Source organism: Balaenoptera ricei, chromosome 8 (assembly GCF_028023285.1).
Source record: "Balaenoptera ricei isolate mBalRic1 chromosome 8, mBalRic1.hap2, whole genome shotgun sequence".
Taxonomy (NCBI): domain Eukaryota; kingdom Metazoa; phylum Chordata; class Mammalia; order Artiodactyla; family Balaenopteridae; genus Balaenoptera; species Balaenoptera ricei.
Window position 1 is genome coordinate 105,171,676 of NC_082646.1, and position 14,311 is coordinate 105,185,986.

At 50.2% G+C, this 14,311-nt stretch overlaps 1 protein-coding gene across 2 annotated transcripts; it reads right to left on the bottom strand.

The window, feature by feature from the left end:
• Positions 1-31: 31 nt before the first annotated feature.
• On the bottom strand, positions 32-14,264 carry NXF1 (nuclear RNA export factor 1). 2 transcript variants are annotated; one of them, XM_059931813.1, is made up of 21 exons: positions 13,993-14,264; positions 8,662-8,845; positions 8,283-8,442; positions 7,073-7,156; positions 6,856-6,960; positions 6,652-6,732; positions 6,469-6,538; positions 6,247-6,335; positions 6,007-6,114; positions 5,714-5,823; positions 3,846-3,882; positions 3,309-3,377; positions 3,158-3,213; positions 2,919-3,026; positions 2,744-2,802; positions 2,521-2,636; positions 2,355-2,397; positions 1,683-1,755; positions 1,023-1,205; positions 470-530; positions 32-354 (listed from the first exon to the last, which is right to left on the bottom strand). In XM_059931813.1, exons 1-21 carry the CDS (start codon positions 14,027-14,029, stop codon positions 316-318), a joined length of 1,872 nt encoding a protein of 623 aa, XP_059787796.1. In that variant the 5' UTR covers positions 14,030-14,264; the 3' UTR covers positions 32-315. The 2 variants fall into 2 exon arrangements, with proteins under 2 accessions (XP_059787796.1, XP_059787797.1); XM_059931814.1 differs by lacking the exon at positions 13,993-14,264 and adding an exon at positions 12,775-12,993.
• Between the last annotated feature and the right edge of the window lie 47 nt (positions 14,265-14,311).

A 14,311-nucleotide genomic window follows, 5' to 3' on the forward strand; every position in this document is an offset into this window, starting at 1 on the left:
GCTAAAATAACCCAGCACACTCGACACAAAATACAATATCACTCTTTATCTTAAAAAGTAGGGAGGATCCTGGGGTTAAGTACACAAAGCACCTAAGTCCTTCGGGTAGTTTAGTGTCAGTTCTACAAAGTAAGCTTTGGCTTCCTGGCACCAGGGAGGCTCAATCTTCCCGAAGTCTTCCAGAAGGCAGGTGAGGAGAGGGATCCAGCAGCACCCCCTCCTCGGTCACAGTCACAGGGTGGCCTTGGGGCCGGAGAGGAGACATCACTACATCCAAGGGTTATTTACAGGGATCTTCTGGGGCTTGACTATGGGTCACTTTAGGAACGCCACTTCTGGGATCTCGCCTTTGGCCTTAGAAAAAAATAAAAGGTCAGTAGAGCCAGGTGGCCCATGCCCGTGTCCCAAGCCTACTTGACCCTCTTGAAGGCCTGGAAATCTCTTTTCGCTACCTATTCCCAAATCTTACCTTGAGATGAGTAAAGGCCTGGGCAGATCTGGTGTAGTCCCAGTTGTTGTCCTGAAGGCACCTGGAGTAGGGCAGGAACAGGCACCCCATGAGAACCAAAACGCAGTCACCCTGATCACTAAATGCCACTTCAACATCCACTCTATGGAAACACTCACCAACAGTTACATACATTCTTGCACTCTTTATACAAAGGAAAAATTAGTAAAAATCCATCTATCAATGGTCTTTTGAATACAAAGAAATATTAAATAGCTATCTATTTCTATTAAATAGCTAACAGAAATGAGACTAAGGTGAGTTTTATACTAATAGGGAAAGATGTTCATGGGATAAGTAAAGTAAGTTGCAGAACAGTATAAAAGAGGGACTTCATTTTGACTTTAAATGTTATGCTAATGTATGCATAGAGAAAATGTTTTTATGGACCATCTTTTTTTTTTTTTAAGTAATAAAAAAAGTTCTGGTTTAAAAATTTTAGGGGCACTCATTATTCACCACCAGCCCTACCCCAGTTTACCCTTATTCCTTCCTACACATGCCCAGTACTCACTTCTGGGACCACTCAAGGTTCATGCCAGACTGGGTGGAGAATGCCTGCAGCATCTCCTGCTGCTCCGGGGAGAGGGTGGGCACTGGGCTGGAAGACGGCGTGGGTGCAGGCATGGCAAAGGCCCTCCGGGTCTCATCGGGGCCGGCATTCCGCACAAACAGCTCATCGTTTACGATGCACAACCTTGGGGACAAAAAGCACCTGAGACGGCTGGACAGACAGACAGGTGACCTCATCCTCCCAACATCATTCCTATTCTCACTTGACACTCAGATCCTTTCAATACCCACGAGGTCCCTTTATCATTTCCTCCCTTTCCCATGGACTCCATGTATGGGATTATCTACCAAACACACGAGAATTATACATTCTCCCCCAACCCTCATTTATCTTCACAACAGACTTAGGAAGTGAATATTGTTAAACCACTTTTCAAATGAGGAAACTTGCCCTTAGCTAGAAGTGGTGGAGCCAGGATGAAAACCCCAGACAGCTGGACTCCAGAGCCAAGCTCGTCACCACTATGTGACCCTCCTTTGATCCCCCCCTGCCTTTCTGAATGTCTGAATATACCCAGAGGACCGACTCTACCCTCCCCAATTTTCACAGTGGTGGCCATGGATTGGGACTGGGACCCCATACAGTAAGTCACACACTCACCCTGAATTGCTGGCAGGAACAGCGACGAACGTCCGGGTAAAGGCTCGCAAAGAGTCCCGAGATTTTCCATCCACTGCAATGATACCAATGGTGACAACCTGTCAGAGTCACTCATGTTTTATGTTTTCAAACAGCTTCTCAAAAATCATGGTCTTATTTGATACAAAGAACCCTAAGTGGGCCAGACAGGGATGATTATGTGTGCACAGGGGAGCACAGTGGGGAGGAGTATCAGAGGTCAGGGAGGACACTAATAATAACAACACTGTCATCCCATTAGTGGAGTGTGTGTGTGCCAGGCCCTGTGTCAAGCATTTTATACATCACTTCATTTACTCCCCACAACACTATGAGATGGCTATTACTAACCCCCTTCCTTTCACAAATAAAGACTCAGGCTCAGAGGTAATGTAAATTGCCCACAGACACAGAGGACCAAAGCTGGGATGGAAGCTCAGACCTGCCTGACTCCAAAGTCTGTGTCCTTCTAATCCTCAGGCTTTTCCCATATCCCAGACAGGAAAAGACAGGTGGAGAGGGTAGGCTTGGGGAGCAGAATGAGAGAAGGAGGTCAGGGAAGAAGAGAGAAGGTAGCTGGGAAGCTAAGAGTGCCGAGAACGACTGGCTGGGAAAGGGGCCACTCTGCAAACTCGGGGCCCCAAAGATCCCCACCTTCTTTGAAGACTCCATTGACAGAAAAACACAGCAGCGTGCTCTGAAAGAGAAGCAGCAGCGTCAGGTACCCCGTCGGCTCCCAGCCAGGGCCTGCGTCCTCCCTGCCTCTTCGCTGCCCCCTCCCCAATTCCACGCTTCTGCCAAGGAAGACACAGGTGCTTACTGTCTGGGCGCTTATGTCTACCACGAAGGAATTGACGTCATGCTGAGTTTTGGGCAGCTCATTGAGGAAGGCCACGACGTTGAGACGTGTGTGCTTCAGCAGCCGGAACCGCAGGGCTGTGGGAGGAGGCACAGCCAAGGTGAGCAGCTGCCACACTCTGAGCCCAGACTGATTCCTCCCCATCCCCTTCTCCCAACCTGTTCTGCTCACGTCACACACTTACTAGGGTCTTTAAGCTTCTTCACATTCCTACTATCCTTGAAGTACTCAGCTAAGTTGCTTCTGGGGGGAACAAGAGAAAAAGGAGGCAGTGGTCAGAGCGGTGTGGTTGCTGCACGTGCTGGCCTGTCTATGCTGAGCAACTCTGGTCCTGGGCAGGTTCTGGAGGTGACACTCACCGGGCAGGGTTCTGGGGGGTGAAAGGAATACTCAGGGAGCAGCAGGCCCCATCGTGGTAGGCATCCAGGAGCCGCTGCCGGTCCCCGGAGTCATATATCGCATAGTACCTATGAGGAAAACAAAAGGGAAAGTCTGAGCTCCACAGTCTGGAGCCACACAGGGACCGACAGCTCCCGAGAGTGAGCTGTGCTGGGGCTGGCCCACCTCTCCCCAGCCTGAGGGGACCTGAGACACTTACTGCTGCAAGAAGTGCAGGACCAGATTCTTCAGGGTCTCTGTTCCAAAGTAGCTTCCCTGGAATCAAAGAGATATTAGGACCACGTAACCAGGACTCTCCTCCCAACGTGAGCGCTAACTCTGTGCCCCCAGCCGCGCCCCCCTCCACTCACCTTGCAGGGCGGTAACACTGTAGGGGCTTCAACGTCAAAGGCAATCGGTGGGGGTAACTCATGGCCGTCCTGCAGAAAGGAAGTCACAGCCGACGATATAAACCAGACAGAAAAGGCTGGATGAGCACTCAGATGGGAGAACTAAGAGCGAGGGGTCACCGGTCAAGTGTAAAAGAGAAATGGCAAGGATTCATGAATCGTGATAGATGCAACTTTTGTCTACAGGTGTTTTTCTGGGAAGAATGATCATATTTTCAGCGACTGTGAAGCTGGGGAGATCCCAGCTGGGAGAAGGATGTCAGATCTCATTGTTCTACCAGCCCTTCAACCCTCCCTCAAAGGTCCTCAATAAAATGGCTTGATTCCCCCTACCCCGCCACCAGGGAAAAAAAAAAAAAAAAAGGATTAGAGACTTTGTCAGATTCTCAAAGGGCTCTATGTCCCCAGATTAGTGATCATACAAACATGTTAGGCAAGACTTTGAGGGTGCGAGATGCTATGCTCCTCAGAAGAGAATGAAAAAAGTTAGGTACTTACCAGGCGTAATAATTTGGGAAATCGCTCTCGAACGGCGCTGTCAAGAACGGGACAGAAGTGAGTGATGTTTCAGAGCCACCGTGCCTCCTGGGCTGCTCTAGGGGCAAATACACCAATGCCCGAGGGACAGCCCATCCCATCCTCCTTGTCCTCACTCTTTCCTGGCCTCTGAGCTCCAGGAAAAACGGCCCCAACTCCCCACCTCTGCTGGGGCACCCAGAAATGACTGCCTCGGAGGACGACTCTCTCCTCTCTGCCTGCCTCTGAGTGCGCCACTGGAGCAGCACTCCCAGCCCAGGCTTTAAGCCAGGACCTCCTTTCCCTCCCTGTCCCCCTTACCTTCCACCTACTCACCTGTGCAGCCCCCAGGAGGAGGGAATGGGGTGGGAGCCCAGGGGCTCCGCTGCCTCAACAGGTATCCATCACTTCTGCCAGGTCTGGCCGTGGCCAAGACCAGAACACACCACAGAAATGGCACAGGATGTTGGGGCAGGGAGATGAGCAAGGCAGGGCTCAGGAGGGGATGAGGCCAAGGAAGAAGAGAGGGGACGAAAAGGAGAAGAGAGAGAAAAGGTAGGAGAGGAAGGAGCAAAGGAGAGCTGGGGGAGATACTGGCGAGGAGAGAGAAAAAGGAAAGAGAAAGCAAAGAAGAAGCGAAAGCACTACACGGCAAGAGTCATTTAGAAAGAAGAGGGAGAACAAAGGGAAGAAGGCACCTGACACAGCCCTTTCTTTCAGCTCCCTCTTCCCTGTGATCCAAGGAGGAAATGGGAAACAAATCCTTGCTGTGGCGAGAGGGCAGCTGCTATTGGCCAGGTCTCTGTCTGCCACCTGGGTTCCGATCTGAGCTGGGCGTGGGAAGCGAAGCAGCCATGGGGGCAGGAGACCTCCCTCAGAAGGGGTGAGGGTTCAGGCCCCTGCAAAGTTGGGGGGGGTGAGGGTCTGTGCCCCACCTCTGTTGGCCCCCAAGTTCTCTCCTGATGGCCCCTCTGCGACTGTGCCTGTCTTAGGTTGTTCCTTCCCTGAGGAATCTTACCCGTCTCTGGCTAACCAGCCATCCTCCGGGGCCAAGCAGGGTGATGTGAGGTGTGCGAGTGAGCGAGGGGCAGCGCCCCCAGAGAGGGTCAGTTCTCTGTCTCCTTGGTAGCCTATGCCCCCGTGGCCTCCACGCCCAGCACCTGCCTTGGGATTCCCTCGCCAACTGGCGGGGCCCCGGCTCTGATCACATGTCTTAGGGAACCCAGGTTTCTCCTCCAGGGAAGGCCCAGCTTACAGCATTGGGCAAGAGAGACCGATTGCATGGCACCAGCCACCAGGAGGCCTCAACCTCAGCGTGGGCAGGAAAGCCCAGGCAATAGCCTTGGGCAAGGAGATTGTGAGAAGAGAGCCCCTCTTGGCAAAAGGGCAAGAGGGGCCGTTGCAGGACAGAGGAAGGAAGAACTTCCATCAGCAGGAAGTCCCAGGGAGGGAGGGCTTTCTCTGCCCAGGGATACCAGGCTCTTGGCTCAAAGCAACTCAATGTATGGGGCATAAGATACAAGATGACCCCTAGTCATGGTAAAAAAGGCACATGCTCTTCTTGAAACAAAAGGGTAGGGGGAGTGTAGAAAAGGCTGTGTTCAGGAAGGGAGGAGAAAGGCCACAGAACCAGCAAACAGGCAGACAGGTGAGAAGAAAGGAAAGGAGGCCTGGGGCAAAGCTGGGTATCACGGACAGACAAAAGGGAGGAGCACATGATCCTCCCCAAGGACAGGTGATTCCAGCTCAGGGCTGCACATCTCCTGCAGACGGGCACTGGTCAGGGTGCATCAGCTCAGCCTCCCAGGGGGTGAAGGTCCCCAGGAGGGGAGACAGAGGTTAACACTGACCTGATGTAGGTGGACTGGTCTCGAAAGGTATCACACAGGGTGTTTCCTTCAAGCCACAGCTCTTCTAGCTTCAGCCCTTTTATCTTGTCCAACTCCCGCTCAGACTTCAGCTGCAAAGGATGGGGAGAAAAGGCGGGAAAGACATGCTGGTAAAGGGAGCCAACTAGATTCCTCCCACCCCCAAGCCCCACCTCACCCCTTAAATGCCCTCCCTCACCTCTTGCTGCCACCAGGCAAGTTCTCTCCACCCTCTGCCCACCCCGTCCAAAACACAAACAGGCTCTCAATCTCACCTCATTTCCAGAAAGATTGAGGATCTTTAGATTGGGTGCTTTCTGCACAATGCTGGACAAGTCATCCAGCCTGTACAGCTTGTTATTGCTCAAGTTTAAGGACAACAGCTGTGGGGAGAGAAGAATTTAGAGGGAGCACCAGCAGCAAGGGAATTTGAAACAAACCTGCCTCCCAACCCCATCCTATCTATCTGTCTATCCCACCCTGCTTCCTCCCACCTCGTGGGACAAAGGCCTCACCTCAGGGATGTTCTCTTCAATGATTCGCAGGGTGGCTGCCATACAGCTTCTACGATTCAGGACAACATCAATGTTCTGCGCCACCAAATCTTCAGGAAGGAAAGGGAAGTCTGAGAGGGCTTGCCCAGGCCAGCGTTCCCACCAAACCAGCCTCAAACGTTCGCTGCCTGACAGACCGCCCTCTGCCTCCACCGATCTAAGACTTGCTGCTATCAACGGTACCTGGGTCTGAACGGAGGCCCTTGAGGTCAAGTGCTTGTTGGGAGCCATCGTATCGTTTGCTCATGATCAGCTACAGAGGAAGACAAAGGATTCAGCGGTCACTGGAGTTGCGTGTGGGCGTGGGGGGAGGGTGAGAACTGGCAGGACGCGGGTGGAAGCACCCATCCCTTGAGGCTGCTTCACCTTTAGCTGCTCTACTTGTTCTGGCTTCAGTTCATTCTGCACAGTATGGGGTGGAGGAGAGGAGTTGATGATGATAGATATCTGCAGGGGAGACACGCATGGGCACGGTGAACTCCAGGAAGGCCTAAGCCCCAGGACCAAGACCCAGTCCATGCCCTGAGCACCAATCCCCACCCCCAACCAAGCCAGGCCCTTCACACACACCCTGCGGTTCTCCCGATCCAAAATCTTATAGTTGACAGCCTTCAATGCAGAGGCAGTACTGGCATCCTCAACAAAAAACTGGGCCCGTGTGTTTTCATAGTGAAACTGCAAGAAGAGAAAACAACAGCATTGGACTTGAGAGCCCAGAGCACCCCCGTGCAGCTGGTACCTCCACCCGCTCCTTGGTCCCCAGCCACACACTTGGGCCTTCTCTTACCTCAATGGGAGTGAAAGGGACACTGCACTTGCTCTGAATCATGCTCAGGAGCCATGACTTGTCGTATTTCCTGCCATAAGGAATCTAGATGAGAGAAAGAGAAGAGAAGGGAACAGCACATAACTAATACTGAACAGCAGACCCACTCTAGTTCTCCTTTCGTATCATCTGCCAAGCTCTAAAAGACTTTCTGAAGAAACGGTCAATTAAAGGTTTTCTGGAGGGACTTCTCTGGTGGTCCAGTGGTTAAGACTCCTCGCTCCCAATGCTGGGGGCCCAGGTTCGATCTCTGGTCGGGGAACTAGATCCCGCATGCCACATCTAAGACCCGGTGCAACCAAATAAATATTAAAAAAAAAAGCTTTCTGGGAATTCCGTGGTGGTCTGGGTTCAATCCCTGGTGGGGGAACTAAGAAGATCCCACAAGCTGCGCGGTGTGGCCAAAAAAAAGGTTTTCTACTCAAGCCAAACACGAACTCCTTAACCTCCTTTCTGTCCATTTATACTTACTATTCCTCCAAAGATTCAAATCGTTTGATTCTAAAAGTTCCAAGACATCATTTATAACCTGCCTGCCCCTGAGAGAACTCAAGGGACCCCCAGCTCCACACTCGGCTTGAGTCAGATGGCGACATGTGGAGAGGTCACTCCACCTCCCAACCGCAGTTACCACACTTCCCTTTAGATGGCCTCCCCACCCTACCTGTCCCCTTCTCCTTTTCTGAACCTGCTCTTAGGTGTCCTAAGATATTGATTCTTAGAAGAAAGAATGGTTACCTGATTGTGGAGTTAACAGCTGAGAACACTGATTTTTTTTTTTTTAAGAAATTCACGTTCTTTTATTTATTTATTTATGACTGTGTTGAGTCTTCGTTTCTGTGCGAGGGCTTTCTCTAGTTGCGGCAAGTGGGGACCACTCTTCATCGCGGTGCACGGGCCTCTCACCATCGCGGCCTCTCTTGTTGCGGAGCACAGGCTCCAGACGCGCAGGCTCAGTAACTGTGGCTCACGGGCCTAGTTGCTCCGTGGCATGTGGGATCTTCCCAGACCAGGGCTCGAACCCGTGTCCCCTGCATTGGCAGGCAGATTCTCAACCACTGCGCCACCAGGGAAGCCCAGAACACTGATTTTTTAATGTGAAAAGTAAACACCTTAACTCTGAGCCCAGCCCCCTAGCTCCCCTGCACCATGTACTTTCCAAGATACTCACTGTAATCTTAAACCAGTTCTTTGAGGTCCCATCCTGGCTGGTGCCAGCCCCTCCCCTCTCTGGAGCAGCTCGATCTCTCCGCAGAGGCACAGTAACATGAATTCGAGACCGCTCGTGCCAACTCTCACCCCGACGGTTGGGTCGTGCAGCATAGGGGTTGCTGTGGGGAGGGAGAGAATAAAACACTCACAAAGGTTAGGAATGTCTTCTCAAAGACCTTCCTGCACTGTTACCAGGACCACAACTAAGACTGCTCAACCATTAAGCGGGTCCTGGCATTTCTCTCTCTTCCAGGTGGGAAGAGAAATGACATGGACAGTAAGAGGGCTACATAAATGAGGGGGTCGATAAATTCAAACCAGATCAATTGGTTACTTACTATCGTACTCGGGGAACATCCTGGGCATCACTCATCGCCACATCTCTGTCATCTTCCTCCAGGCGGGAACACCGAACGACAGGACCTCCTCTTCCAGACCTCCGGTTCCCCTCACCATACTTCCACCGGAAAGGGCCCCGGCCTTTCTTTCTTCTTTGAGGGAAACTAACTCGATCATCGTGCTCTGGGGTTGGGAACAGAACATAAATGAGAAAACACATCACTGGTTCAGCTACCTAGCTTGGCAACCACAGCATCCGGCACACCACACTATCAGACGAGCTACACAATCACTACAGAGACCACCTCCGTGCAAACTCTTCTGCCTGTCCAGGGAAGGAACCCTCTCCGTGGGATGGCAGCATCAGGGGAAAATGACTGGAACACTGTGTAAAGTCTTTAGAAAAATGAAGCAGAAACTGGAACTACAGAAAGGAGAAGCAGAATGTGGAAGTGCGAGTGTCCCAAGTTTAACTGGATACAACTCAGAGCCCCTAAAAGTCACCTGAAGTCTGCTTTTCTCAGCCTCCCAAATCTACTTAATCCCACTCAAAATTTTTTTAAAATTATTTATTTATTTATTTTTGGTTGTGTTGGGTCTTCGTTTCTGTGCGAGGGCTTTCTCTAGTTGCGGCGAGTGGGGGCCACTCTTCATCGCGGTGCACAGGCCTCTCACTATCGCAGCCTCTCCCGTTGAGGAGCACAGGCTCCAGATGCGCAGACTCAGTAATTGTGGCTCACGGGCCTAACTGCTCCGTGGCATGTGGGATCCTCCCAGACCAGGGCTCGAACCCGTGTCCCCTGCATTGGCAGGCAGATTCTCAACCACTGCGCCACCAGGGAAGCCCCAAAATTTTTTTTAACTTCTAATTTTATATTGGAGTATAGTTGATTAACAATGTTGTGTTAGTTTCAGGTGTACAACAAAGTAATTCAGTTATACATATAAATGTTATCTACTCCTTTTCAAATTCTTTTCCCAATTAGGTTGTTAGAAAATACTGAGCAGAGTTCCCTGTGCTATACAGTAGGTCCTTGTTGGTTATCTTTTTTTTTTTTTTTTTAAATGAAGCTGCTATAAACATCCGTGTGCATGTCCCTGCTTTTTTTTTTTTTTTAATTAATTAATTAATTTATTTTTGGCTGTGTTGGGTCTTCGTTTCTGTGCGAGGGCTTTCTCCAGTTGTGGCGAGGGGGGGCCACTCCTCATCGTGGTGCGCGGGCCTCTCACTGTCGCAGCCTCTTATTGCGGAGCACAGGCTCCAGACGCGCAGGCTCATTAGCTGTGGCTCACGGGCCCAGTTACTCCGCGGCATGTGGGATCTTCCCAGACCAGGGCTCGAACCCGTGTCCCCTGCATTGGCAGGCAGACGCTTACCACTGCGCCACCAGGGAAGCCCTGGTTATCCATTTTAAATAGAGCAGTGTGTACACATCAATCCCAAACTCCCTATCCCTGCCCCCCACCCTTCCCCCCTAGTAACCATAAGTTCATTCCCTAAGTCTACCCTCACTGAAAATTTGATCAGTGACCTCTCACATCTTGGAAAGCCAATCACAATGATTACATCAGCACTCAGTAAACAATACTTCTTTTGCCTACATAGCACAGACATCAGTTACAAATATGACCAATTTAAGGGCTTCTTTTAAGTCTTGTTCTCTCTTCAAAAAACTAAAAATAGAGCTACCATATGATCCAGCAATTCCACTCCTGGTTATACATCTGGAAAAAACAAAAAATACTAACTCAAAAAGATACATGCATAAATTAGGAGGTTGGGATTAACATATACACACTACTATATATAAAACAGATAATCAACAAGAACCTACCATATAGCACAGGAAGCTCTACTCAAAACTCTGTAATAACCTATATGGGAAAAGAATCTGAAACATAGATATATGTATAACTAAATCACTTTGCTGTACACCTGAAACTAACACAACATTGTAAATCAACTATATGCTAATGTAAAATAAAAATTAAAAAAAAAGGAAAACATCAAAACTAAGAAAAAGGGAAGAATACATATAAGCTTCACTTGTTTTTTTTTTTAATCTTTTAATTTTTATTGGAGTTTAATTGCTTTACAATGCTGTGTTAGTTTCTACTGTACAGCAAAGTGAATCAGCTATATGTATACATATATCCCCTCTTTTTTGGATTTCCTTCCCATTTAGGTAACCACAGAGCACTGAGTAGAGTTCCCTGTGTTATATACCATATGAGCTTCACTTGTGTTCAGGGGGGAAAAATAAAGATACATGCATCCCAATGTTCATAGCAGCACTATTTACAGTGGCCAAGATATGGAAGCAACCCAAGTGTCCATCAAGAGACTAATGGATAAAGTAGATGTGGTATATATATACACAACGGAATACTACTCAGTCATAAAAAAGAATGAAATCTTGCCACTGCAACACCATGAATGGACTTGGAGGGTATTATGCTTAGTGAAATAAGTCAGACAGAAAAAGACAATTATTGTATGATAGCACCTACATGTGGAATCTAAAAAATAAAACAAATATATTCAGCAAAACAGAAACAGTCTCACAGATACGGATAACAAACTAGTGGTTACCACTGGGGAGATGGAAGTGGGGAGGGGCAAGATAAGGTTATGGGATTAAGAGATACAAACTACTAAATATACAATGGATAAGCAACAAGGATATATTGTACAGCATGGGCAGTGACAGCCATTGCTTTGTAATAACTTTTAATGGAATCAAATTTATCAAATACTGAATCACTATGTCATACACCTGAAACTAACATAATATTGTAAATTAACCTTACTAAAAAAACTAAATAAATAAAATTCTTGTTCTTAAACTGCCACTCTGAAGTGAATGTGGAAGTGTGAGTGACCCAAGTGTAACTGGACACAACTCAGACTCCCTGAAAGTCACCTGAGATCAGCTGTCAGCCCACCCAAATCTACTTAATCCCAAGGTGACCTCTCTCACATCTCGGAAAACCAATCACAATGATTACATTAGCTTCCAGTAAACAATACCTCTATTGCCTATACAGTACAAACATCAGTTACAAATATGACCAATTTAAGAGCTTCTTTTGAACGTTTTATTCTCAAACTGCCACTCTGAAGTTTAGGGAGTGAGCTCTTTGTTTCCTTGGTCAGAAATGCCTCTTAACTCAGGAGACAACTCCTAAATTCAGGTTCTAGTGGCAGCTAGGGTGCTTCACCACGGGTCCTCAAATGTTCTCCAGAAATATGATCCTCTGAATCCTGGTGGGTAGGAATGGCTTCTTAAAAAAGACGCATGATTCCCCAAAAAGGTCTGTCTAATGAGTAGTACTCTGCAAACAATGAACCTCAAGAAATGACCCTAGGGAAAAAATAATAAATGATAGAAAGCGCAGCTAACGTTCATTGAGGGCCTTCTCCAATGCCAGGCACTATGCTCCAGGCACTTGACACGAACAATCTCGTTTTAACGCACACACGGAGACAAACTCAGGAGGTAGGTACTGTTTCTATCCTCATTAAAGGGGTGGAAAATCAGGCCTAAGTGTTCAACTCACTCAAGATTGGCAAGGCCAACTCAGGATTGAAACCTCGGCTGTCGTGTGCTCTTAACCACTACTCTGGACTAAAACCCAATGTAGTGTTCGGACTAGAACATCGAGTTAGTGTGTAGGTCTAAAATATTAAGCCAAAACCGCAGCGGGGTTGGGGGGAGGGGGCAAGACCGACTGGACGCGCGGTAGAAAATAGGGCACTGGCAGCCCAAGAGCAGGGCACCGACTCACATTAAAGAGTCTGGTAGCCAAACTGAACTGACAGGTATCAACCACCCACAAAGTTCAAAGGAATCTCGTCACCCCGCTGCCGAGCCACCGGCTTCGAGCCGCAGGTGCTCGCAACGCCAGGATTCCGGAGTTAACAAGCCGGGCACCCACCCTCAAGTTCAGCCAGGCCCCCGGGCTGCCTCGCCCCGGGCCCGCGCCGCGCAGTGCCGCTCACCGCGGACGCCGGGCCCCTCGCGGCCTCACGCCCCGGCGCTGCGGCCTAGGCCGGCGCTGCCCAGCTGAGCCCAGATCGTCCCCTCCCCAACCCAAGCGCCGGCACTGACCATTGTACGACTTCCCCTCGTCCGCCATGGCACACCAAGAAAGGGAGGGCTCTGTCGCGGGCCGCGACACAGCTTAACGTCCGAACGCCCAGGCGTTCCAGGCCGAAGTGCTCCTACGCCGGGTACCACTGCATTTATGCGGCGAGAGCGTCACACGCCGCCGACGTCCCACAATAATAGGCGGAGCCGCTGGGAGATGCGTGTGCGCATCCGACGAGCCGACGCGCCGGGGGCGGGACTTAGCGCTGCACGCCCCGCCCAGCACCTGAGCTCTCGAAGCCCAGAGCTACCACGAGTTCGCCCCGCCCCCTACTTTCATCCGTCCGCCGCTAGACCAGCACCTCAAAGGTAGGCTCTCAAGCAGAGAGCTGGGCGCCACAGCCCAGGATTCCAAGAGGAACAGGGAAGAGGAGCCACAAGAAGGGCTGCGGAGGAATGGGAGACCAGGGCCTTGGAGAGGGAGTGACCGCTCCTAGACCCCTACGGGGATCCAGCCAGGGCTTAAGTCTCAGCTCAGGCCAGCCCTTTGCCATCTGCCATATCTATGCCTCGCTTTCCTCGCCTATAAAAAGAAATAGAAAACTAGAAGGTAAGCTCCAAGAGAACAGGGACTTGACTAATTCATGGCTTTTTTTCTCCAGCACCTGGCTCAGTACCATACCTAGCACATAGCGAGAACTCAACAAATATTTATGAAATAAGCTTCCTATCTATGCGTTCCCCCAAGAAGAGTTGCAGAGTCAAATGAGAAAAACTGCATTTGTCAGGCTTTGGTTGTCTTCACAGACCGCTCCACCCACCACCGATGTGCTGTGCTAAACCCACATCGTGGGTCAACTGGGCAGTGAAGATGCAACCAAGACCACCCCCTGAACACAGGCCAAGGGGAGAGGAAATATTACAACACCAGGCCTAGGAAAGACCTGGGCTCTCCTAGACAAATCCCCCCCAAAGTGCTATGGCCAGCCCAGTGTATGGTGATTGTCCTCGCTATAGCTTGAGCTTCCTTTGGGTGTGTGAAATGGGGGAAATCCGGTGACCTCGGCATGATGTGGTCGTGGGTCCTGCTCAGGACTGACAAGCATATTGACCTCCCTGGAGGGTAGGTGTTCCAGGCAGGTCTCTACTTCATTCTCCTGTGACTGGCTTGGATTTGGTGAGGGGCTTCGAGGGGACCACGAGCCTCAGCTGAAGCTGCGAACAAACACTTCTCTTCACCTTTCACTCCTGGCAGCAGGCATAACTCCTGCTTCATCCAGCCCAAGGAAAACGTGGGGCCAGCTGGTTGGAGGATGCAGATGAAACAGGTCCAAGTACTTCTGGAGATGGTCCTGGAAGTTGCCACCGATCAGAGACCCACTCTGGGATCCTGCTCCCCCCTTTGAAGGGAAGTTTCCATGCTAATTAAGTGCTGCTGCACTTGGTTATCCCCTGCTGGAGACAGCTTGTGCATGGAGCCCAAAGCCTGGCCCCTTGGGGCCATCAGCCCAACCCTTTCAGTTATAACATTGGGCAGTGGGCTCACTCCACTTGCTGC